General features: G+C 36.9%; 1 protein-coding gene across 1 annotated transcript in view; it reads left to right on the plus strand.

Annotated features, from left to right (window-relative positions):
• The first annotated feature begins 334 nt into the window (after window positions 1-334).
• LOC134531610 (H(+)/Cl(-) exchange transporter 7) overlaps window positions 335-26,677 on the plus strand; it is a 176,136-nt gene continuing 149,793 nt past the window's right edge. The window contains exons 1-4 of the mRNA XM_063367361.1: window positions 335-735; window positions 5,060-5,182; window positions 23,997-24,195; window positions 24,958-25,067. Coding sequence (XP_063223431.1) covers window positions 628-735; window positions 5,060-5,182; window positions 23,997-24,195; window positions 24,958-25,067 — 540 coding nt within the window. The 5' untranslated portion in view covers window positions 335-627. The remainder of the gene's footprint in view (window positions 736-5,059; window positions 5,183-23,996; window positions 24,196-24,957; window positions 25,068-26,677) is intronic.

Below are 26,677 nucleotides of genomic sequence, written 5' to 3' on the forward strand. Positions count from 1 at the left end.
TCCTGCCCCAGACTACCCAGCTCCCCCTCCTCTAGTCCTGCACACTCCGTATGGACCCAGCCTTCGCATTTGTCACACCGTACACCACTCTCTCCATCTTTCCACACCTTTTTACAACCCACACATTTAAGCTTCGACTTACATTTCACCCTACCCATTTTGTCACAATTCACTTTTCTACACTAACCTATTACCCAAATAACTTAAATAATATATAATCCTACTGTAATAACCAACAGATAATCCTACACCTTAGATCGTATTTCTACTCTAATTAAACGGCCACGTGGCGACCGCAAATCAACACAACACTACTACCTCCTTATGCAAAAGATTAAACACTAAAACCCTTAATTCTTATCTACATTGATACAAAATATATAATGTTACGCTGCTATCTTAGTATACTCCCTTCTCAACTCCTTTGTACTCCTATAATTCCACCATTTCCGCAGAGCTCAATTCCACATCACATTACTTGCCCGCCTAGTTATGGCTGTAAGATCTATACTGTAGGCCACAAAAAAAAAAAAAAAAATTTGTGGTTTTTTGAAGGCCATGTGGGTATCACTATTTTGGTTTGTGCGACTTGATTTGAAGATTGACATTGAGTATTTACGATGAAAAATGAATATAAATAGATCAGAAGCAGTAGAACGGCGGCCTTTGTTGGAAGGCCAATCTCAGACAAGGCCCACGTCATATGGAGCTGGAAATCAAGTGGATGTTGAAGTGGTGGGTTTATTTACCAAAAATAATCTACGTTCTTGTAAATATCGTACGTCGCGGCTTTTCCGCAAAGCTAAAATAAAATTACGAAAATACTATCTTCCAAGATAGATGTTCATGTATTTACCCTGAAAACAGCGTTAATAAATAGGTAATAGTTTATGAGAAGTCACAATTTTTAACTTGCATTACAATACCAGTGAATAAACGGTGCTGCCGCCTTTTATTGTTTACCCATACGGGTTTCTGTGGCTTATTTTGGAGATTTAGTCAACGGATGTATTTTTATAATAAAAGTATTTAATATGGGGGTGCATTTAAGTTGTAGGGAAATATTAATATTTATATTTTCTGTTTGTTGATTGTGTAAATGTCTTCGAATTGGGAAAGTATTTTTTTTTTAATTTTAAATATTTTATTTAAAGTAGTTAGCTAAAAACTGTGGTTTCTCAGAAACTAGAAGAAATTTATGAACACTGTATTTAGGGTAATTACATAAATATCTATAGTGTTGCAAAATGGTATTTTTTATATTTTTTTTTTACTTTGCAGTAAAGCTACTATGTAAGATATTTACCTAAGTATGTTATAATTGTTCTGTATCATGTATCAATGTTAATCCCTTGATTCTGATCGCATGATATTTTATAATTTTTTCGGTGGTACATTTAAGTGCTTGCTGTTTTAATTTAATACGTTGAAAGATCTTGCCAAACACTTATCACAATACCAATAATCTGTCAGGTCTTGTGGATTTTTTTTGTATTAATTTTTGGTCATAATTCATGGTTACTTGTATATCGTAAGTTTCTGTTATGTACAGGATACTTCGATACATTGAAATCCTAAAAAAAAAATATGTGATAAAATCTAACGTTGCTGATTTTCCGTAGGTAAATAAAACAATAAAATGTGAAAACAAGAGTGTATGAATTCAAATTAATTTCGGAGAAATTACTGTTTCACATTTATTTAAAAATGTCTTGTGCATTGATATGGACACCACCATTTTGTGTTTTAATTGCATTGCTGGGCCTGTGGTTCATCATTTATAAAATCGTTTATATTTTGTATTTAGATTTTATAATGCAGTGGACGGTAAATAAGTATTGAAATAAATATACGCGAGTTATTAGGTACTTTGTGTTCAAATCCCAGTGTCAACTCTAGATAGCAGGGGCGCAAATCTGTAGGACTCGCATAGGATGCCCGTGGAAATATTTTAGGGGACCGTGCGGGTCGAGAGTTCTGAATTTAGGGTTGTAAATTTGCAAGAATTTTTTATAAAAGAAAAATATTAGTTTTTCTCAGTAATGCAATATAACAGCTGATTATATAGCCTTCAAAGTCATAGTGATGTACCTAGTTTTCATACTGTATTTTATTATTTGTAATATTTATATATTGAAAAGTTTCTTTACTATAATTTTATTGGTTTTCACTTTGCTTATTTGGGTATTAATTGTGGAAGTGTGAATTTCAGTATTTTATTGCATTGAAAAGTACATTTTATAATAATAATAATAATAATTTGACGTATGTGTTTTATAGTGTTTTTAAGATGGTGCATATTGAATATAGAGAGGAAGAAAGACGTGCGGTGACACAGCGGCGCCGAAAGACGATAATTCATTGCATCTGGTGTAAGAGAGAGACGGAGCCCAGACCGTGGGAATATCTGACGGGAATCCCCGAATTCTGTGTGAAATGAAAAAGAGATAGAAAGTGTGGGAGAAGGACAAAAACTTGTGACAGAGCGAGGGGAAGCCCTCAAAGAAGGGGAATCACTGAATAGTAATAGTAAGAATAAAGGTTTTAGCCAATCATAAGGCAGTATATCAGGGAAGTCCCCAGCTAACTGGAATTTTCTCAGTGCTTTGTAATGAGCTGTGTTTCGTCAGTGGTTTAAGTACCGTGCTGAGAGGTGGTGCGGGGACGGCGGCTCACATGAATAATAATATTATTAGCTGTTAAGGAGGGACAACTTCACGTCTGGGGGCTGGGGCCGTGCCACAGTTTTAAATTAACTGTTAGTTTTTTTTCATAATTTCGGACTTTTAAATTAGAAATCGCATGCCCCAGATGTGCGGTGTGGGTCAGGGTGGTACGTTGGTCCACCGGGATTTATTTCCTGTGTCATAGTTCCTTTCATTTTAAATCTTATAGAACCTCACTTAATGAATTTTTGGTTAGAATGATAATTGTAGATAATTTCATAAAAGTTAGCATTGTTTCTATTTAAAGTTGATATCTTTGTAAATAAAATCGCTTTTTAACTTAACGTTGACCTTTTAAAATGCAAAACATTACTTACACATCCTTCTAAAAAAATGTTCACTAGAAGACAAAGTGTTAGTAATAAAAATGTGAAGAAAAAAAAATTAATTTTATGCTTCCAGATATAGGTATAGGAAAATTATAGTTAAAAATTAAATGAAACAAGTCAGCAACAAAATATTTTACTATAGTTTGATTTCTTATGGATTGAGCCTTACCATAATTTTTTTTATAGAATATACCATCCACATGTTTTTTACTATAAACTTTTAAAGAAATCAATTTAGAATTCCTTTTTTGTTTAATGTAGGTAGCATCTTTCTTGATTTTAAATTTATGATCATAGTCATATAGAATTACTATTATCAAATGCTAATAGAACTCTTGCTCTTACAAAATATATTACATGTCTATAGTATTCTCTAAACTAGAATATGGCTCTTAAATTTGGAAAAGTATTAGTAAAATGGATAGTGATCAACAGGATAAAGTGCAAAATAAATTCATCAAAATTGTGAGCCTAAATAAAAATTTCAGTACTTATGTAACTGTAGGCTATGAACCTTTCTTTGTTCCTTTTCAACAAGAAGAGAAATAAGAGGTGCATTATTTGTATTGAACTGGTATAGTAAAAAACTGAATTGTGCTTGTTTTATTGAAACTACTGGTGTTAAAGTTCCTTCCTTCAACAGTCGTAAGAATCCTTAACTATGTACTTTAATCAATACTAATTATATTGTATATTTATCAGTTACTTTAATAAGTAAGACAGTCGTTTTTCTCTGTTGGATAGTAAAAAAGAGTAAAACAATCTTATTATCTCTCCACTCATCCCAAACATAAGTACAATAATGTCTCTTACTACTGTGTGATAACTTACTATTGAGAACATGGTCTACGTTGTTTAGCCTGTTTGTCTAGTGACATACAGTCTACGTTTTTTGTTTACATATTGGTGTCTTATTCATTATCATGTTACCCTCTATTCATCATATGTATTTGTTTCTTATCCGTGTTGTATCTTGTCCTGTAGTGAATATTTTTTCTATTGTAGTCCTTGCTTTGTGTAACTGTTTCTATTTTTATTTCAGTTTTTGTCTGATTTTGTTGTGCCCTCCTCAAAAGTTTACCAACTGTTGGTGGGAATGTTACAATGTTATAAATAAATGAAATAAAAATAAATAAATATAAATCTATAAGTCTCAGGTTAGTTTATTGTAATATTGTGAACCATACTTACATTTTTTGAGGCTGGTAGCTATGAATACAAAATTAATGAAATTTTAGGTGCTGAAGAATTTACTTAATGTGAAATTTGCAGTGACTGTCTTCTGCTAGGATATACACAAGTTAAACCATTATAATGTAACAAATTTTAAAAGAAGTCTTCTAAATAATTTTCAGAATTACTTTTAACTTGACAAATGTTTATTTTAAAGATTCTTTGTTTAAATTTGTAGACTACCTATATTATTAGCAAAAAGAATAGTCAACTTATGTTATGTACTTGAACATACCGGTACTGCATATCATAAATAAAACAATAAATGTTTAACGACCACAACCACTTATGACTGTGTACCATGACACTGTGCAGCATGTTATTCAAAATTGTTAATGTTAAGGGAGAAAGTTGGCTCCCCACAATAGTTCAAAAGAGTAAATACCTTCAACGGCGAGTAAAAGAATGAGAATTCTTGATGCTTATCATGACAAACAGTATGTTTTAATATTTTCTTGTAAAATATTTTTTAAACATTTTTAGGTTGCATAGTTTTACTAAGGTGATGGACCTATAGAACGATATCAGCCTGGACACCAGTCTTGTCGTGATGTACGGTTCGACCCCTTGACCCTGGCACACCAGAGTGACAGCGATTATGTCCCCAAGGACCCTGTAAACCTGCCTGATATATTTTTTGTATTTAGTTAATAGTTATGTATGTTAAAAAAATATTAACTTGATACCCTCACTTCATGTATAAAATAATTTTGTTAGTAAATGTGCAGATTAAATTTTTTCTTAAAACACTTCACTTTGATTTTTTTTCAGGATCCTCTTAACATCAATGCTGATTACGAACATTTTGCTCCAGAGGGAAGCTGGCACAAAAGGAAGAATGTTCCTACAGCCACGAAGCCTGCTGCACACAACATTCTAAATTCTGATTTTGAAGTAAGGAAATGCGGATTATATTTTCTTATAAATTTAATTAGTTATGTTTGTGTCCGCATATAATGTACGCCCTGCTAGGAAATTGTGTTTGTAACATGTTGTTATGTTTTTGGGATTCGGGATTCGTAAAAGATAGCCCAATTAATTAATTTGAATGTTCATTTATGAACTAGTCTACTATTTACACATGTTCTTTTAAATGGCCTACAGTTTAATTTCAGCAAACACAAACTCAACCCTACATACATCCGCTCAGCTACACAGTACCTTGCGATGGTCTCTGTCCGTGCACTTTTGTTGTCCAGCACCCACACGCCTTTCACTTGTTGCACCATGTCACAACACTTTCGTTCATCACATCTGACTCGCTACCAAAGAGACTCTCCGTCACTGGTCACCTTCATTGGTATCTCTTCCAAAGAGTTTCTTCCTTGCTCATCTGGGCTCCCTACTCGCTCGGACACTCACTGTTCTCCTTGCGGCTTTCTCTCTGTCTCGCTGTCTTTCGTTTATAGCTCAGACTCCACTCCGGACCGGGCCTGCTACTCCTCGGTCTCAGACCTTCAACTCGCTGGTATCGTGGTATCACTCCCTGATAAATAGGCTCTGCAGCCACTCGTTGGCTGGTGCCTTTTGTAGCTGTGGAGGTCGCGCGTGGAAGCCCCCAGAATCCATGTGCTACATCACGAGTGTCCCCGGCCCAATGGCGCAAGCCTCGTCCATCTCCTCAGGTGACAACCCCTGAAGTCTCCAGATATCCCAGAACCCTGCAGGGTGGGTGTTTGGTAAATACCAGGCTGTGTTTGAACCTTCCAGAGAGACTGAGTGGGGCCATGTCCGGGGGAAGGGGACAGGAGGCAACTGGTCGGGCCTGCACTCCATGATTGATATGTGCGTGATGCGGGAAAGGAAGGGAAGGCTGTGGTTGACAGGTTGCAAATGGCCAGGACACACATCTCTATTACTTGTTTGGGGGGGGGGGGGGATAGAGGTGGTTTCCGGGAATCGGCGTGAGCTGGGCAGCCTGCGACAGGCCTAGAGCCTTGAGCCGCTCCGTAACACTGTTTAGGGTCATCTGTAATACTGTGTGATGTAGTTATCAAGTCCTATTACATTAATTCATTCATGATTACCAGTATTATGGTGGTACATGAGTTGAAATTTAGTTTTATGACTGTCTGTTGTAATTCTTTAATAAAAAAAAAAAATATTTCTTGGTTGTGAAAACTTCACTTATAACAAATCTCTGAAATATTCAGGATAATTTTTCTTTTTTTCACTGTGTTAAATTTGTTATTCCTGTTTTTGAAAATCTTTTTTAATTGTTTATTTTTTACAGCCCTTTGAAAAACTTTATTCTTTGAAACAGGTCTTACTTACATACCTCATACTTTACACCTCTGCCATTTTGACAACTATTTTATACTTCCTATACATAACCTCCATAACCTCTCTGCAAACCCTCACAATGTGGTTGTGATGCTCCACTGGTTTGCTACCTCTTATGCCCTCATGTCAATTCATGATTTTCTCCCAATTTTTTAATAAATGAAAAATTATTTTATTGTGTTTATGTATCTGTTTTATGAACACTGAAATTCAATTAGTAATCACAAAGATACCTGCTTATGTAGCTTGACTATTGTTCATATTCATACTTTCATGGCTAGCTTTTATCTGTATCTGTAAGTGGTTTTGGTTCACCTTTTTGTTTTGAATCTAGTAGAGGTTAAGATGTAGTGAAATGTGTTGGAGAATGTGAATGTTACAGTTAACATGCCATGTTCATAATGTCTGAATAAGAACAAATTGATAGTAAATTAAAGCACTGTAAAATGACATTTAGCAAATTGTGTTCAGACAATTTTCCCCATATAATTGATTTGCATTAAGAGGGTGATAAAGGGCTTCATTCAGAGCTGTTTTAGTGGTCAATGCGATGGCAAGTAGAGGTTAAATCAGTTAATGCAGATGAATGAGATTTTTACACATCATTGAGGAAAGGTATAATGACTGATCCCAGTTGTCAGAATGCGGTTAATGCTGTTATTAAGTAATAAGCAAAATTAATTAGTAAAAAGGTTTATATTAGTGCAAATTTGACAATTTGCAGAAAATAAAGTAATTGGAATAACAAAAAAGTAAAAACTGAACAATTTACATGTAACATTCTTTTATAGTATATGATTTTTGGAAATAATTATCTTCATACAATTGCGAATTACTTGCACACGCGTAAGTCACTGCACATTCATGTTTGAACCGAAAATTTGCACTTCACTGTTTGGAGATAGGACACTTTTATTCCATCCCTTCAGCAAGACCCGAGCGCTGTAGATAATCCTCGCCATTAGAGTGGTCGGGTTCCGGCTGTTATCTGCGCCTTGTTGAGTCTGGTTTTCGATAACACATGTCTTGTCAGGTTACTCTGCATTTCTCTTGTCATTGCATTCGCGTCCACCTCATTTACATTATTCTTAGAGTATTATTTGCACATATATATTTTATATTACCGTTTATTTAAAAATATTTAACTGGATTATGGATATACAATTAATAATTTTTAGTTGCTTTTAGGTTACTTGGCATACATCTTATTTTCAACCAAATAATAATAGTTGTATAAAAATTAAATGAACTAAATATACCGTGGGATATTACTTTGCAAGGCATTTATTGGGGGATAAGTTTTACAGATTTTGCAGTTCCAACACTATAAGCACAGCACAAAATACAAATAATTACACAAAACTGTAAAGCTGATTTGTAAACAAAATACATGTTACAATAGTTTACCTCGCGGTTACATACAAATTGATAATATACATAAAAATATTACAAGTTTTCAAAGCCATCATGTTGTTTCATTATGTAGCATATAAAAGTATCTCTTGTTTGTATCCCATTTAACACTAAAATGTATCTTATATATAATGTATAACATATATAACACATGTATATTTAATGAATAGTAGTTACTGAAGTAAAATAGGTTTTTCCTTTATTACAAAATAAAGTACACAATATAAACTATTCATAACGTAATTTATTCTTGCTTTTAGCATTCTCAGATGTAGTTTCTGTAATTGGCGTACTTTCTTCAGTCTTTGTGCTTTCCTTTAACCTTAAATCAAGGTAATAAACACATGTTTTTATTAATAACACTGCCTGAATCTATACACTGAAAACGACCAATGAATACTATAAATAATTTGTGTACTTACTTATTTTCTCTCACCAATTTGCTAGATTTTTACCTCTATTCCGTTTTCTTCGCACAGAGAAATGCAATTTACCAGGAGAATTACCTTAAACAAAACATGCGTTTGTTTTCGCCATTTATAAATGAACATCCATTCATATATCCCGAGCTAACACAGCGACAGCAAGGAAAACTAAATCCGACTGCCTCGCAGTGCCAACCCACCCCTTTCGGTCCTTATCGTGGGACTGAGAAGCAGTGGCGAATATAGGTTATAATTTTGGGGGGGGGGGGGGGCCCAATGTGACCGAGCTTACCATCATTTATGCTTGCTTTTTTTTAATCAACATCTTTTAATGATTATGTAAGTTTACAAAGGGTTTTGAGGAAAGTTTTAGGAATGAACAATATATGTATTATTTCTATTTATTTATGTTTTGGTTTTCGGTTATTTTTATAACAGAATTGCATTGATTTTTTATTATATAATAACACATTGTTTTGAAAAACGTGCGTATTTAACATTTAATTGTATTCACGTTTATATTAATTTCCCTTTTCCCTTTACTTTTTTCTTTTTTACTTAATGTGTTACCTTTTTTTAGTAAAGATTTTTTTCCCTCTTGTCCCAACAACCCAACAAAAGTAAATTTTGTACAATGGAAAAGAATGTTGGTTTATTATTTTTGAGCTATAAAAAGGGTGTAATGATGAAAATACATTTTAAAAATTCACTTTTTATGTAACGTTTACAAAACGAAGTCCAGATTTCTTGGTTTACTAGCAAATTTATCAAGTACTTCTTCATCGCTTATTTTAATGTCTCTATGGATCGAAATTAATGCTAATCCATTAAGCCTAGTTTCTGATGTGGTATTTCTTATGTAAGTCTTCAATCTTCTTAAGCTTGAGAAGCTTCTTTCTACGGTTGCGACAGAAACAGGCAGAACTGCTAGCAGTTTCAAGAGATTATAAATGTTAGGTAAGAAAGTCTTGTCACACTTTTCTAGAGAACTAATGGCTGTTTTGGGAAGATTTTCTGATATTTCCTGACTCCACTTTTCTTTCCACAACATAAACTCACTTTGCATGACCTCTCTATGTGACAAATCATCTTCGTAGAAATTGAAAGCAGCTTCCAATGAACATAAATCTGTTTTGATACAAAATTCTGGAAGGATTTGTTGTAAGGATGCAACTGTATCCTTGTGAGATTCAAAGCGTTCTTTCAGTGAATTACAAAAATCATCAAGGTAAGGTACATAAACAGCTCTTCGGTAGTATTCTTCTTCTGTGCTGTAAGGGACGTTGTTGCGGGCTGTTTGAAGGCGACAAACTCTAGGAATCTCTTCTTTAATGTCGAGTTTTGTAGCAAATTCCTTTACTTGAGCATACAGGGATTTGAAGTTGTAATTGGAATTTTCCCTTTGTTTAGATAGCAGATCTAAGACACTTGTAACATTTGCAATGGCTTGAGAAAGATCTATGTTTTTTTCTTTGAAGGTTCACAGATAAGTTATGTGTAGTTGACAGCATCTGGCTCAAAAAAAAATATTAACAAGAAATTGAAATTGACTGATAGAACTACTAAGAGCATGTGCCTTAGGTGCTGAGTCACTTGATTCTTCTTCTATTTTCAAAAGAGAGAGGAGAATCGGTTCTAAAATCTCTTTAAATAAAATCACTGAGTCGTGCCTTTCCACCCATCGTGTTTCACATAATGAGATAAGTTTCTTTTTTTTCTGTTCAGGACAACAGTCAGATATCGTTGATTTCAATATTTCAGTTCTTTTGGCTGACATATGGAAGAATCCGCAGACTTCTTTGATAACGCCCATACAATTTCTTATAGAAGGAATTTTACTTGCATCTGACAAACAGAAATTTAGACTATGTGAAGAACAATGTGTGTACAAAGCTAGTGGTAGTTTTCTTTTGATAGCAGCTTGTACCCCTCTGAATCGCCCTCTCATCGTGGCAGCGCCATCGTATCCTTGACCTCTCATTTTCGTTAAGTCAAGCCCTAAATTTGACAAGGTCTTTAACACTGTGTTAGCTAAGCCTGCCCCAGTAACGTCATAAACGGGGACAAAAGTTAGGAAATCTTCTCTAATATTGTATGACTGGTCTTCAACATACCGTACACAAAGAGAAAACTGTTCTATTTGGCCAATGTCAGTTGTTTCATCTGCTAAAACGGAATAAAAAATAGAATTCCTGACATTTTTCACAATTTGGGATTGGATTAAATGACCAAATGTGTTAATGAGCTCATTTTGAATAAAAGAACTAGTGTACATGCTCCTCCCTCCACTGTTCGTTAACTGGTCTTTTAGGTCATTATCGCCACTGTTTGCTCTGTATCTCAGCAGTGATCAAAAATTTCCGTCATTATTTTCTGGCTCTTCTAGGCTTATACGTCCACTGTCACGATGACCTCTTAGTGCGATTTGCTGTCTTCCACAAAATCTTATTGTTTGTATGATAGGGATCAGTCTTTCCCTGTTTTTTTCAATATTCAATCTCCTTTGAGCATTGACTTGATTTATAACACACTCATTTTTTTTGTAACAATTTATTTTGTGTTTTCAGCAATGAAAACTGATGTTTTATGGTACGTGCAATTTTCATGTTTACGAAAAATTTCCTTGGCTTTTTTCAAATTACTAAAAGCCCTTGTTATTAATGCTCCTGTTTCTTGGTGATCTCCTTTTCCTACACTTTTGGAGTGTGAAAATATTACGCAATATTTACAAAAAGACCCTGATTTTTCTTCAGAGAAAGCTAACCACTGAAATTCTTCTAGCCATTTCATTTGAAAAGATCTAGTATGATTTGAACTAGAAGAACTACTAGAAGTAGAAGGAAATTTGTATACAGGATGAGGTTTCCAAATATTTTCTACAAGCGTAATTTTTTCTTCATTCGTTAACGAATGAACGGAATTGCTTTGACAATAGTTTCCAATATCATATATATTTTTTCTTACTTGCTTGAAGTCTTCCACAGCTGGTGCTGGATAAACGGCACTAGTACTTGCGACACCAGAAGAAACATTGTTACTGGCACAGTCAACGTCAGCACTGTCACTAACAGGTCTATTTACACTCTGTTTTTTCGTAAAAAAGTTTTGAATAGAAGCTTGTCTCTTCATTATTAATGCAGTTTACTTAAATAAAAATTAAAGATTCCAGAACAGGAACATCCAGATGATCGCAGATACATTCACCAACTCAATAAACACAGCTACAGATACAGATAAACCAACTTGACAGACAAGCAGATAAAGCATTATAACACACGTGCCAACAACATAAGAATGAACTATGGAAAAGGGAGGGCACAGAACGGAGAGTCCAATGTAAACAATTGAGGACAAGTTTCAGCGCTCCAAGCGGAAGCGCAGTGAAGTAACGCTTAGACAGCCCACGCAAGAAAGGCACCAGTGAATGCTAATGTTTTCATTGGTTTATTTTTGCTGCACCTACTCACAAACATTCGTTAACGCACAACATTTATTTTGTATGGTCTTTTATACTCTAAATTATGTTCCTATAAGAGGAGTAAAATAAATCTGACATTGCGTTTAGAAATGTGGCGACGGTACATAGCTTCTACAAAGTAAGTGGGCGCGCGACACTAGTCCGGCTGGCTGGCGCGACGGCGGCAGGCGGCATCATGACATGGCTTACCTCTCCATTCCCTGGATAATATTCTCCCCTTGCCACCCCTCGTAAAACCTAAGCATACGTAAATTCGGGGTTCAATGTAACTTTAATTATTGGATTTGGAATCCTAAATGGTAAGAGTATCACCTGTCTAACAAAGTTCCACTTTGCCTGAAAAAACTCATGCACAACCACGAAACCACGAAACATTATAAGGGTCTAAAAAAATATGTAATTCTAATAGTTTCATTTTCTTAAAAAATATTTGTGTAGTGCTTAATTAATGTTATCCTGCACTATAAACTTTAGTTATCAGCCTTACATGCAAGGTCTATTAATTTTTATTTTTTTCTTCTGATTTCAGGGGGGGGGGGGGCCCCGGCCCCCCCCCCCCCCACCCTATATACGCCCTTGCTGAGAAGTGTCGCCTATCGTGAGGGACTCAGAGCAATATCGGTCTAACGTACAATATCGCGCGCACATGTTACGCTTCAAGCAGCTGGAATTTCTAGTAGCTATTTATCACACTCTTAAGGCGAAATTGTGCATTTTGCATGGCGTGCCGGTGTGATTTTTTAATAGCTCACACTGGACGGAATGAGGTGTTGAAGCTTCACAAACCAAGAAGCATATTGCTACGAATGCAAACAGGTAACAGGTCTGCGACACATGCCAGGTTCGGAGCTGGCTGGCGGCCCTGCCAGACCCCTGGTGCCATGCGCATATTACATGGCCGCCACTGACGTAAGTCATGCCATGCGTGCCTGGCAGGATTACAAGGGTCGTCACTACCCCCCTCCCCCACTGCATCCAGCACGTCATCGTACCTCGGCGCTATTATCTATCTATCTATCGCTGAGTGGCCTGGGGAATTCTACGGGTAGCCACAGCGAATTGATGCTGCTTTTCTGGACTGTTCGGGCATCTGGTCGACCCGGGATGACACAACTCATCACAAAAGCGCTCGTCGGTTCTTGAAAGATGACTCACGACTATTTAAGCAGTGACGCCGGCCTTCATCCCGATCGTCATGTACATGAACAAACTGATACCAGCCGGATGGCATGCGACCTGTCCTCTACCAGCTGGATGAAGAAGTAGGATAACGGGCTATGGAGTACGCTAGATCAAACTTTGGGCGAGCTGTATACCGGTACCATGTCAACGAGCTAAAGAGCCTTGGGGTGGTTTGGGAACTTACAAATTACTGACCCCACTTCGATGGGTGGCTTTTCACAATCCGCACCAATAGTCAGTGTCTACGTTGGCTCTATTCCACACAGGGGCGTGAGTCAAAACTGATGAGATGATCGTTAATGCTCGAAACTTTTCTGTTTTACGTGCAGCAAATACCTGGCCGCGAGAACATCTTGTGGACGAGCAATTCTCAAACTCAGACCTGCTGACCTAATTTAATGACAACCAAAACTTCCTCCATAACCTGACCACTCAAGCAGCCGCATTACCACCACCTGCTGTGCTTTCCACTCTATGAGACACTCCCAGCAATGCAACTCCTAACACCCTGGCTGCAGTAACACTCTGGTAACTGCAGTGTGCTCTGCTCAGCAGGCAGTTAAATCTTCAATGGCGTGGCTTACAGCATGCAGCTAACGTGTTCGGCATAACCATTGCGACTAGAGGCACTTCTGCAGAGCCATCCCCCTTGGGACAACCAGGCATGGCTGTCCCATGTGCTGCCACCTGCATGCCCTATGATTATGGAGTTTTTCCATGCAACTAAATTGGCTGGGCATCCAGGTGCAGAGCAGACACGGTGTGAGCTGCCTGGTCTTTTTCTGGCCAGGGGCAATCATGCCATCCAGGTCTATGTATGTGGCTGTCCCGATGTCATCGCCATGTGTCTCAAGTTTTGACTACAGTAGAGACTATTCTGGAGAGAAAAGATCATTACGAAGCCAGAGGGTATAAATAGGAACCCTGGCAACACATAGCATAAATCGACAGACAGAAATCGACAAGCAGACCACCCCACACAGCACCTGACTGCAAGAAGCTGCCTCACACCGTACCGGCCGCCGCTTGTTCGAGGACCCGCAACATCATGCTGCTCGACGGAGAGGCGTTGAAGACTCTATTGGACTTAGCTGTAATCATCTGCTGTCATCATCAGGCTACAAGGACTTAGCCCATCTCCGCCGAGAATGAGTGCAGCTGCAGGAGCGAGTATGCCGGAGTGTGAATGTGACGAGTAACGAGTTGTGCAAGTTATGTGTACAAGGCAGTAGTGCAGTACGACTAAGATTTTGAGAAACTTGGCAACTAAGAAGCCAAGGAAACTGAAATGAAGTTTGTAAGCAAATGAATGTTATAACAAATGGATTGCTACAGGACTCTGTTGGCAGCGAGTAAAGTCTCGTTACACTTTGAACTTCAAGGCAGGTATATACGTAATATTGGCAGGCTCATGGACAACTGATATAATTAACTATTCATATTTAATGAACTGAATGTCCAAGGATTTGTGTTCCCTGATATATGGGACATGAGCAACGTGAGCGAGGTAATTCACAGAAATTTATTAGAGACTGTGCAGCTGCGAGTCCCCAAGATGGTAGAGTGAGTCGGAAACCGAGGCGCAGCACGAGCATCTGGAGGCAGACGCCCGGGTACGTTGCAGCGATGATCCGCACCGAGCCAATGAGGACGTCCCGAAACGAGTACAGGCAGAGAGCGAGTGCTCCACTCACTGTGCGCTGCTCCACTACAGTGACGCCAAAACAGAACACAAGTGACTTTTGTTTTAAATGCCCTATTGCGAGCTGTTTTTAAGCTAAGACAGTATTACCAAAGAGAAAACCTTAAATAAACATTTAATAATTTTCTTAGACGTTTTGTAGTATTTTGAAGTGGCAATTATATAGACGCTTGATATGAAAATAATTCTGGATAGCTATAATAAAGAAATTTTAACTTTTAATGTTATAAACACTTTATGATCAAATTATTTGGTAAGAATTTTTAAATATCTTTTGAGCTGTCGCTTGTTGTACAGAACTTTAGGACGGCTGAAGCATCCAGACAAGTTCTGTCTTAATGAAAGTTCAGATGAACAGTAATTTAATTTAATTGTGATGCAAAATAATGTTGAAAGCAAAGACCTCATTTACATTTTTGAAAAGTATTGAATTTATAATATTTAAAGCCAAAGTCTTTGAAAGAATGTTTATATAATCTTATATCTGCAGGTTTATAATTAAGTGTAATTTTGCGTTCGCAGAAAGTGATTTTGTTGATGAGTACGGCTGTACTTCAAGACATAGTGTTCAAACCAGAGAACATGTTGAAAGTTTATGTTTGTTTCAGAAAAAGTTTGAAAATAAAATTATTATACACAAAGCATTTCTCTCACTCGTTATTAAAAACTACCGTTTAGTGTTGCATCTCCTGGTATACAGCACTGGGAAAGAGCTTTCTGAATGTCATCCTCATGGATAATTGCACCGAATCCACTGGTAGGCTCTGGTGCACGGACTGCGACAGCTGATGAGTGGACCATCACACCACACCACCTGCCATCCACGAGCCAACCCGACAGAGCAACACAAGGTTTAGTTGTGCCTCCGTCTCGGTGATGACTACTCCAGTGAGACGGCCACCTTCCCCAGTTAGTCTATTGTCGTCAGCGGTGCCGCACTAACGTCGTCACTGGACATTCGCCTACAGAGCTGCTGCAGTGCTGCAACCTATCTCTACCAGGAGAGCTACGAGTGGCAGATGCAGTAGCCAATGAGGCTGAACCTTACCCTCCACAACATCTTGCTGAGATGCAAGAGGCTGTACGACTCCAGCAAGGCTACTTCCTGGCCACCAAGATGCCAAAACACATTTCACCAACTAAATAAATTTAAAAAAAATAAATAATAAATTGCAGGTTTTTTCCCAGAAAATTACTGTTTGAACGAAAAAGAGGTCGGCGATGTGTGGATGACAAAGTTTGAAGAAAATGTGAAGCTTGCAATAAAAGAGGAAGTTCAGTTAAACAATATTGGCACAACTTTATCTTTGCAGGTCACCATAGGCGGGATTTGGTGACCTGCAAAGATAAACTTTTTTGCAGGTGTTGATAGTTACCTCTCTTTAGCGCTGGTGCACGGCGCACCTATATCCTGGTAGGTACTGCCATCCATCATAGTATTGTGGATTATGTTTTTACACCATTCGATAGATAGCAGCACTGCAAAGCAGAAGTATTTTCAGGTTTTCACTGTCCAAGTTGTGTCAGAATCAGTCTATTATTTTGTCTAGTCTATGGAATTAGAAATCAGTGTAGGTATAATAAGTTAGTGAAGTGAGAAGTGAGTGATTTGATGTTTCGAAGTTGTCTTACATTACATGTGTATGTTTGAGCTGGGATGGTAAATAACAGAGATTTATATTTTATGTGAGATTTAAGATTACTCACATTATGTGAGTAATCTTAAATCTATATTGTATTTTAATTTCTATGCAGAATCACTGTGAGTGAATTACACTCATTCCAAGTTCGTTGTTAGTTCCAATGTCACCGATATATAGCAACATAGTAGTAAAAATAATAAATTTCGTATAAGTTACATAAAACAAAAATTCTTACATTTGTATTACGTCTCACGTAAAATTAATACTCAACATATTAAACCAACTGCTGTAAATGATTTTATGAGCTATAATTTTAGTTTAACTTCCATAACAATTTTATAAAAAATAAACAATAATTCACTTAATCATCGGTGGTACGAAGTTACCCACACAGAGAACCTTTCTGTGTATGTACGTAAACATAAAGGTTCTCTGTCTGTGGGTATTAATGGGATACGGGAACAGAATAAGTAAAGCTAACAGAAGTGACATTAGACAGATTTTTCATTGTTTTTTTGTACCCAGCTATTGGGGTGTGCAGAAATATTGAATGTAAACACGGCCGCCCACAAGTTCTGTAATATATCTATCCCGAAATAATTCATTTGAAAATTGTATGCATCATAATACTTACTTGTTAAATGTTTCCTCAAAAAACTTGAAATAGGTAAAAATTTTAGTATAACTTAACATCCACATTCAGTGTAAACCATCTTTGGTGCCATGGCAAAAAAGAAATAAACGAGTTCGTTAAAAACCACACAATGTCGCTTCTGTTACTTGTTTATTCTGTGACACGGGTCAGAACAGTGAAAGTGAATTGCCCAAAAAAAAAAAAAACATTTGTGGTATGTGTCAATTGTACGTCATAACATTTCAATGTAATACATATCAAAATTATTTGGGGCCGGCGGGGGGTGGGGGGGGGAACAAAGTGCACTATTTATCACTTTCCCTCGTCTGTCCCATGTCTCATTACTACCCCTCCTGACCCTATACTTAATTTTTTTTTTGTTTTGTACTTTCATACTGCCATAATAACCAAAAGTTATTGACAGAATCACAAAACCACTGAATTTATGCTTGTACTGAATTGTCATATATAATTTTTTTATGTAATTTTTTATGTTATGTTAAGTCGGTGTGTTTATATTTCAAGGCTCAACTAAAAGAACAGAGTTCACTACTGTCTTTTTTTGGACCACCCAGTAAGAAGAAGCGAAATGAGAGCTGTCAGCAAGAAGAGGATGAGGCATCTGATTCATCTTCTCATCAACTACCTGCTCCTTGCTCTCACTTGAGTGACCTTGCTTCTTCGTGTAGGGCTGAATCTGTTTTCAAGCGAGATGTTTCCGCTTTTTGTATTAAAGACGACTCTTGTGTGCCTGACCAATTACTCAGAAACAAACGTGATCCCTGTCATCATCCATCTCTAGCTATGAAATACTTCAAAGAGGGTCCATTTCAGCAGGACAAGTTAAAATTTCCTGTTATGGTTGTTCGGAAATTTAGGGCTGAGTGGTACAAAACATATACTTGGCTGGAGTATATATAGCCCACTGAACGACAAAGTCTACTGTTTCATATGCCGACTATTTCACCAATCAGAAATGGTAACAACAGCTGAAGATGCTTTTACAGTCACCGGATTTTGCAAGTGGAAGAAGGCTACTACAGCTTTCGAGAACCATCAGAAGAGTAACACACATATCAGAAACAAAGTGACATTTGCTTCACGTCAGCAGGCCGAAAAAGATGGAAGCATTGCCGTAAGGGTTATTGATAAATATTCCAAAGACGTTCAAGAAAACGGTCTGTACCTACAAGTAGTGTGCGAAACCTTGATATTTTGTGGAAGGCAGGCAATTGCCTTAAGAGGTCACGATGAGACCACTGCTTCAAAAAATAAAGGGAATTTTTTGGAGTTGATGGAGCTTGGCAGCAAAGACAGCACTTTAATAAAACAATTCTTCGCTGATCGACACAAAAACTTCCAGTACACAGATGGAAAAATTTCAAAATGAACTGCTAACCATTATGGGAGAGCAAATAAAGACTCAAATCACTGATAAAATAAGACAGGCAAAAATATTTGCCTTGATTGCTGATGAAACACAAGATATTTCTAGACTGCAGCAAGTAGCTGTTGTGATAAGATATGTGAACGACAATCTAGAGGTTCACGAATCGTTTGTAGGATTTTACTATAGAGAAAAAACTGATGGTGAATCGTTAGCAAATTTATTGAAGGATGTTTTAACTTCATTAAATTTGGAAGTACAAAACATACGAGCGCAATGCTACGATGGAGCATCGAATATCCGAGGGCCGTACAAAGGAGTTGCGGCAAGAATCAAGAAAGAAAACCCTTTTGTCAATGTACATTCACTGCAATGCACATATTTTAAATCTGTGCATTGTAAGTTGTTGCACAGGGGTAACATCAATAAGGAATACTTTTTCCACTGTTAAAGCTTTGTACAACTTCATCGAGAAATCAGGCAAACACCACGCAATTTTTGAAAAAATTTGCAAAAGCACAACAGTTTTCAGTGGTGGAACAAAAACATTGAAGTCTCTGAGTGACACCAGATGGTCCTGTCGTGTTGTAGCTGTAGCAACTGATCATACCTTTGGTGGCGAGGCCAGTGCCCTACTTAAATGCATGGAAGATTTCAATTTTATGTTTGATCTTTTGTTGTTAAGAAGAGTTCTTTCTCAGTGCAGCATCCTATCTAACTTCCTCCAAAGTGGTAGTGTGAGCTATGAAACAGTAAAAAGTGTGGCGAACAGCACTATTGATGTTTTGCTTTCTTTTAGGACAGATGCCTTTTTCACTCAACTGTTCAATCACTGCACTGAGGTAGCCGAACAGTATGGTTTCCAGCCAGCACAGTTACCAAGAAAAGACAGAATACCACAAAAAATATATGGTGGTAGTAAAACTCCCTTTGAAACTGTGGAACAGTTTTACAAAATTACGATACATTTCCATCTTCTTGACATTCTTGTCCAAGAAATACGAGACCGGCTGGATGAAAACAATTTAGATGTCCTAAATCACCTGAGTAACATTCTAGGTGAAAATACAATTAACGCCTCTAGTGTAAATGTTGTTTGCAACTACTACAACCTAGACAAGGAATGCCTCATGGCAGAAATGCAGTGTTTTTATAAAATGGAAATTATTAAGAACAAGTGCATTGAAGAAAGAGTGGTTGCATCTGCATGTGTAGGAAATAATGTGAAACATATTTTTCCATTAATTTTCGAGTTGTTTGGTTTGTATCTTACCATACCTATGAACTCGGCTTCTTATGAACGACCCTTTTCATGTTTGAGACGGTTAAAAACATATTGCAGGAATTTTTTAGGACAAGAAATGCTCTCTTCTTTGGCTCTTTTAGCCATTGAAAGAGACATAAAAATTGACATATTGGATGTGATTACTGCTTTTAATTCAAGTCGAAAGTGAAGATTACATTTTCAGTGAATGAGAAAAAGTAGAAAAACTTAACTGAAATTGTGTGTTATTTACAGTAAAATGACAAAATTTTTTGTTACTTATGCCACTATACTTTACTATATTTTCTGTAAGAAAAAACCTTTGGATTAATAAGGCTACATATATTAGAATGGGAATCAGTGTTGAAATCATGTTTTTTTTTTATTGAGATTAACGTCTCTTTTCCCCCATAGTAACTTCTACATTAACGTGGCCGAAAACTGCTTAAATAGCAACATTTTGCACCTTGAATTCAAAATTTTTTCTGGGGAGGACCCCCGGACCCCCGCTTTATTCGCTGGGTTGGTGTTACTTCATTTTCCCGTTGCCCCCCCAACAAAAATGCTGAAATCCCGCCCCTGCAGGTCACACAAGCTGGTGGTTGGACACTGCACTCTGTGAGAATTTTTAGAACTACTTAGGAGATTTTACACGGATCTTTAAATGTCTTTTGGGCACCTAACTAGCACTTACTCTGAAAGGGTGTTGGCCTGTGAGTATCTTTGAGGCAGCTAAAAGTGATACCCTGAGAGCTACAGTAATGTTGGTGGAGTGACTGTTGTGAAGTTTCTACAGTGCATGTACTTTGGTGCGGGTGTTAAGTTCTTCTAGCTGAAAAGTATTAACAGTTACATTTGTGGTCAGTTTTCATAGAAATTTTAGTTCAAGCGGTTTTACCACATGAAATTTTGATTTTTTTCATCATTATGATAATAGTTTCATGAATTTGGTCAACACCACACTTTCGCTGCACAAATGGGTGGTAGCCAGAGCTTTTTCAACAGTGTGATATAGTGATGGTGATAGTTTGATCACCATGCTTGTTTCCTTGCACATATAATTGTAATATAGATGGATAATATTCTATCTGCAATATTTTTTTTTTTCATTCATTATTATTTAACACTTTGAAGATCCATTTTCATAACGATGGTATGCTATTCTTCAAAATTTAAATTTTAATCTTACTACACTCTTTCATTTTATTTTATAACTGGCTTTCACCAGCGACATGCTGACCCAAAATCACCATTCCAGCTTGTACAGTTGTGAATATAATTATTTAAAACAGAATATGTAATGGAAATTCTTAGGAAACTTAAAATATGTATTTTTTTTTGTTGAAAAAAGCCTGCAGTTGCTCTCAAGTTATATTAATGCAAACACTACTAATAAACAACTTAATTTCTTTCATAATGACCTTGACATAGCACTTCCAGCTGCTCAGAAAATTCCTTCTCTTATGACTGACTCGTAAAGCATGTGGTTTGTTTGGAGATGTGTTTCTCGTAGACCCATCCCGTTGGCTGAAAGTGATCCCCAAACCAGGGTGGCCACCTGACCATGAAAATCAGGAAACCTTGTATTAGCGGAAAAATTTTTTAGTGCCTGGAAAACCGTGAGAAACTCTTTTGTTTTTGAAAGCCACGTGTTTGTCTAACAAGATGAAAAAAGCTTAGTTGTAAAATGCTCGTCGTGCCTAAGAACTGCATCATTTATACCATTTTGGAGTACTGTGTGCCTTTTATATTTGAGTGCTGTTTACAGCTTAGTGAAAAACTAAACACCCGGGCCTACAAACTGTGTCACTTATACCATTTTTGAGCAAACCTTGGTAATTTATGTGAGATATGTGACACTTATTGTGAAACACTATGGGTTGCTGTTGCCGATGATTAGCTGTAGTGGGAGGAAGTCTTCAAAATTTATTTTCTTTACTTCCTTTTCTCTTTTTTTTTTTAAATTTATATCTGAAGAATTTCACCACCGGTAATAATAAATAGAAGATAAAACCAAAAACTATTACTTTGATTTGTCACCCCAAAGACTGGAGGCTTTACTGCAGAATAAAACCAACAAACTATTTTGAACGTGGATAAACTTGACTAGCAGATGGTGCCGTAAGACAGGGTTTGATGCAGTGATAAATGCAGGAGTTCAGGCATTTAAAATCACAAATCCCTTACTGCAAGCAGCAGGCATTACCCATGCTTGTGTGGATAGCATTATAGCATGGAGAAAAGGGGAAAAAAAGACAAATTGCAATAAAATGCAGCAAGAGAAAAGAAATGCCCTGCTAGAGAGATGAGTTAGAGACAAAAAATGAATTTAAACTGCTCAGTTAAGCTAAGAAGGAGGTGGAATTAATATATATGAGCACATAAATGTTGTTTAAATGTAGTAGTAGTTTTGCGAACATGTAATTTACTAGCAAAACATTTTCTTCAAAAATATAAATTGTGTTTACATAAGTCGTATATAAATGAAAATTATATTTCTTCGAAGTGAATGATTGAAATATTTTAAAATTTTGTGATGTGAATTGTAAAATTAAGAAAACTGTGAGAAATATTTGGATACTTTCAAACTAACTTTTAAAATCATTTTACAAGAAATTGAACTCATCAGATATAAAAGTATCTTTGTTCCAAGATATACTTAACAATTTTTCTCTTAAATTTATTAATTTTTTACAAATTAAATTTATATTGCTTGTTTTACTCCTAATGTCTTCTTGGAATATCTTATATGATTAAGCATAGTGACAAGAAGCATTACTAAGAGAGAAATTCTTATGGTTGATTTGAATTTATTAAAATTCCCAACTTTTTTTCAGTGAGACTTGTTTTTAAAATAATGGAAGGCAAAACCTGGAATTTGTAGATTCAGAAAACTTGGAAATAACCAGGAATTTAGAATTCCATGTAGAGCAGCCACCCTGCAAACAATGCTGCTCTAAATCACTCACTCGGCACAGTAGCTGCGGACACTAGCGACTAGCGACTTTATCACTAAATGTTCACATGTTTGGTTGTGTTTTTAATTATTAGTTTCTTGATGATTGCTCGTAACATCAAAGCACTTGCATAGACATACCCCAGCAAAAAGTATCTTTGTTATTTTCAGGACTTTGTACGAAGAAGTCATTAACTGAAAGTTGCAGGTGTATTTTTTTAAATAGTGTTACGACCTATGTGGGAAGTTTTATGCCAGTTTTATTAATTAATAATATTTACATTACTAATAAATAATTGTATTTAAATAATGTCCAATCAGGCAATCACTAATCACTGGCACTTAAAAATGTTTATTTGCAAGTCACTCAATGTCTGTCAAGTTCTACAGTTCGCACTCCTCACTGGAGCTAGGCTAACAGTGGTTCGCCCCTTACCTCATGCCTGTCCACACACACAGTATCGCGCCACTCGGTCGCACTCTCTCGGTCCCGTCGCGTCACCCTCGAGAGGGTCTCTCACCCTCTTCGCCATGTCGCACTTCCCTCGCAGAACTCGCTCGGAACTGCCGTGGAGGCCGGCGTAGCTGCTCAAGTACCTACGGCACCCTTCTTGAACCGATGAGAGCGGCTGTGACGAGTCACGTCATCCTGGTTCAACCTGATGCCTGGATAATCGAGAAAGGCTGTGTTTATTCGCGCCACTCCGTGCGGAGGCCTCTGTAAGCCCGGAGTTCCCAGGCCGCTAAAGGTGAAGATGGCCTGAGGCGGTATGATGCGTGGGGTGCGTTTAGGGGAGGGGGGTAGCGAGGACCCTTGTAATCCAGCCGGGCATGCGGGACATGTGTTTCACAGCGCCCGTGCGGGGCTGCTGGCCAGACTCGCTGGGAATCCCGCTCAGGTACCTGGCACCCGTCGCGGCCGTGCCTCCTAGCACACATGAAACAATAGTGTTGTTTAAATGAGTGGTTTAAGTGTAAACTGTAAAACAAAAATTTGTATTTTTTATTAGTGAAATAGTATGTATTTACTATATAAAATATGTTTAGTATTATAGCATCATATGTATTAGGTAGTTAAAAAAACATATAGTAATTGCATTAATTTTTGAAACACAATAATGAAAATGGAAAGTAATTTACCTAATTGCTATTTTAATTAATTTTTAATTGTAGTAAGTTACTTTTTCACTTCAGAAATTGAAGTTGATCCCAATATGCAGTATTCCAGTACTTTTTAAAATGTTGTATGTAACTAAGTCATGGAAAATAAAATTGTAAATTATATAGTTATTCTTAGTTATAGTGAGTTGTCACAAAATTCTTTCTTCTGTTTGCATGTAGAGCTTGGACTACGATATCTGCGAGAATCATCTGTTGCTAGATGAAGAGCGCTCAAAAGGGTACAAATTTATCTTAAAAAAAAATTTAGCGAGGTGGTTTATTTTTTGGTTGATTGGAGTCATCACAGCCCTGATTGGCTGCTGCATTGATGTTGCTGTGGAAGAAGCTGCCGGCTTCAAGTTCAAGAACTTGAAGAACTGTATACTTTTATAATGGCTTTTTCATGAACTCTTTTCAGTTGTTGCCATCACTTCTTTTATTATCTTTGTAAACTAATAAAATAAATATTGAATTAAGCTAGTAGCCATGTAATTACAGCATTTATCTGTTTTGTTAAGTGATACTTGTAGAACTATTTTCAGGGTTACTATAGTTTAGGAAGTAGGTACCTTTGTAAAGTTTTGTGCGAGTCAAGGTAAGAATAATTTTTGTTATTCTAGAAATACAGATACCAATACTATAAAACTTATAAGCTTATTATGCCTTGTACTTTGATTCATGGGCATTCTGTTGTCGTGGACTCTGTACATCGTCCCTACCCAGTAGTTCACTCTTTGTCATGGATACGTTAAGACCTAAGTTATAGACCGGCTTGTGTGGCCACCATCTGCTTGTTAAAGCACTATTTGATCCGCAGGGGAGCACAACTTCGTCGCTCTGTGTCAGGAGTCGCAGTGAGTTCAACTCATTCGCGTTTTCTTCGTGTGACCAGTAAACAGAACTGTGTGAAGGAAGCATTTCACAGAAGGAAACCTGCATTTCTATTAGGAAGAAATTTTCCTTTGAAAGAAAAGAAAACAGGCAAAACTGGCATGCATTGTATGTGAAGTTAGCTTCTTACTGCTCCAGCAACAGTCTTTGCATTGTGGCTTGTATGGGTGCCCCTTTGGAAACAAAAGATAATATTTTTTTAATGTTTTCCACTTGTTAAAAAATGATATTTTCTTAACCCTTAAAGCAGATGTTGATTTGTATGTTGAGGAGAACCGTTTGTACATACCTTATGTGATATGGCTGGCTTTCAACGTTTTGCCTGTGGCAGTCGGAGCGCTTCTGGTTACCTACATCGAGGTGAGTAGATTGCTTATTTCGTAAACTTAACTACCTTGTGTGATGCTGTAGCACTTCAATACTATAGTGCTTTGAATCAAAAATATTGTACAGAGAATATGAAAAAGAAATTGGTGATATTAAAATAAGTCTAAATTATTATAAATAAAAGTAAGCTTTTGAATTTTTTAGCTGCTACAGAAAAAAGGCAAATCAGAGTTAAGTATCGTGAAGTCATTGTCACTATTATCTGCTGTGAACTGGTCAAATGAGTACGTGTTGTAAAAACTGAATGTTGGAAAGTGAAGGAGCAAGAACGAGGTAAGTTTTCAGGAAGTTGTAAGAGCATGCTGTATAGTTAGGGCGAGGGGGGAGCCAGTGTTATTCCTGGAAGTGACTGGCTGAGGTGGCTGTGGTCACAGTGCCAGTGCTGATTACAAGTGACCACATATTTGTGCTTGTTTCTGGCCAGAGAGAATGAGGTGGCAGAAAGTATTGAACCTGCAGTAGCTCTATATATATAACACTTCGGGGCAGTAGAGATAATTTTATACAAAATTAAATGAACTATATCTTAATGATATTTTAAGAACATTTCTGTGCCTATTTATATATAAACATATATGTATGTATGTGTGTGTATATATATACTACCTATATATATAAATAAATGAAATACCACTCACTGACTCATCATGAATCTTCTGTAAATAAAAGACCTACAGACTTAAAATTTGGTATGAATATTCCTTTTGCTACATGGGCATCCACTAAGAACCGGTTTTATGAAAATCAACTCCCAAGGAGGGTTGCGGGAGCGTTGAATATCGTAATTTCACGTTTTTCAAACACTAAGTTGTACAGAAGTTAATGTTGATTTTTTCTTCATCTCCTTGGGAACAGATAATGCCTTGTATTGTTATAAATCTTTATTAGACTAAAATAAGCTTGTTCACAATGTGTTCACTGTTGTGCCTAACAATAACTACCGTAAAATACTTTTCATGTTATTGAAAATTGTACATTTCAAATATAATTTACTTTAAAAAAAATTTAAAGTAATGCAATAACTTACAAAATAATAAAACAATGAGTGAAGAAAGATTTTCAATAATGTAAATAAAAAATGACTGTGATCAAACTAGAAATTTATTTAAAGTCTAACGACGAACCAATGAAAGTAAAAATCATAAGAATCTGTTTGCAAATGTTTTACAATATATATGTTGGACGATAACAGCTAGACTGGACTGTGTACTGCCTTGACTGCACTGAACTGAACGACTTTCTGAACTGGCGAAGCTGGAAAAACGTTGCAGGGTTTGCAGCCCTTACCTTGGTCGCGCTCACAGAGCCGGTCGTGAGATGGCTGGTACAGCTGGCGACACTGGGTGCATCAGGTCCTGACCCTTCTTGCTTGCCTCTCGAGACACACAGCGCCAGCTCCTTTGCCACTATACTCGTGGTAGTTGGACACCCAGCTCTGCTTTCAGTTGCTCCTGCCAGCACACTACTGCCTCAGGTCCTTTCCTCAGGTGGTCTATTTGTGTACCAGGCACCTGTTTGTTCATTCTACGTCCAAGCCCGTACGTTGCTAGCAAGTACATGCAGATGGGCCGATGTCTGATGTC

Source organism: Bacillus rossius, chromosome 5, assembly GCF_032445375.1.
Source record: "Bacillus rossius redtenbacheri isolate Brsri chromosome 5, Brsri_v3, whole genome shotgun sequence".
NCBI classification, from domain to species: Eukaryota; Metazoa; Arthropoda; class Insecta; order Phasmatodea; family Bacillidae; genus Bacillus; species Bacillus rossius.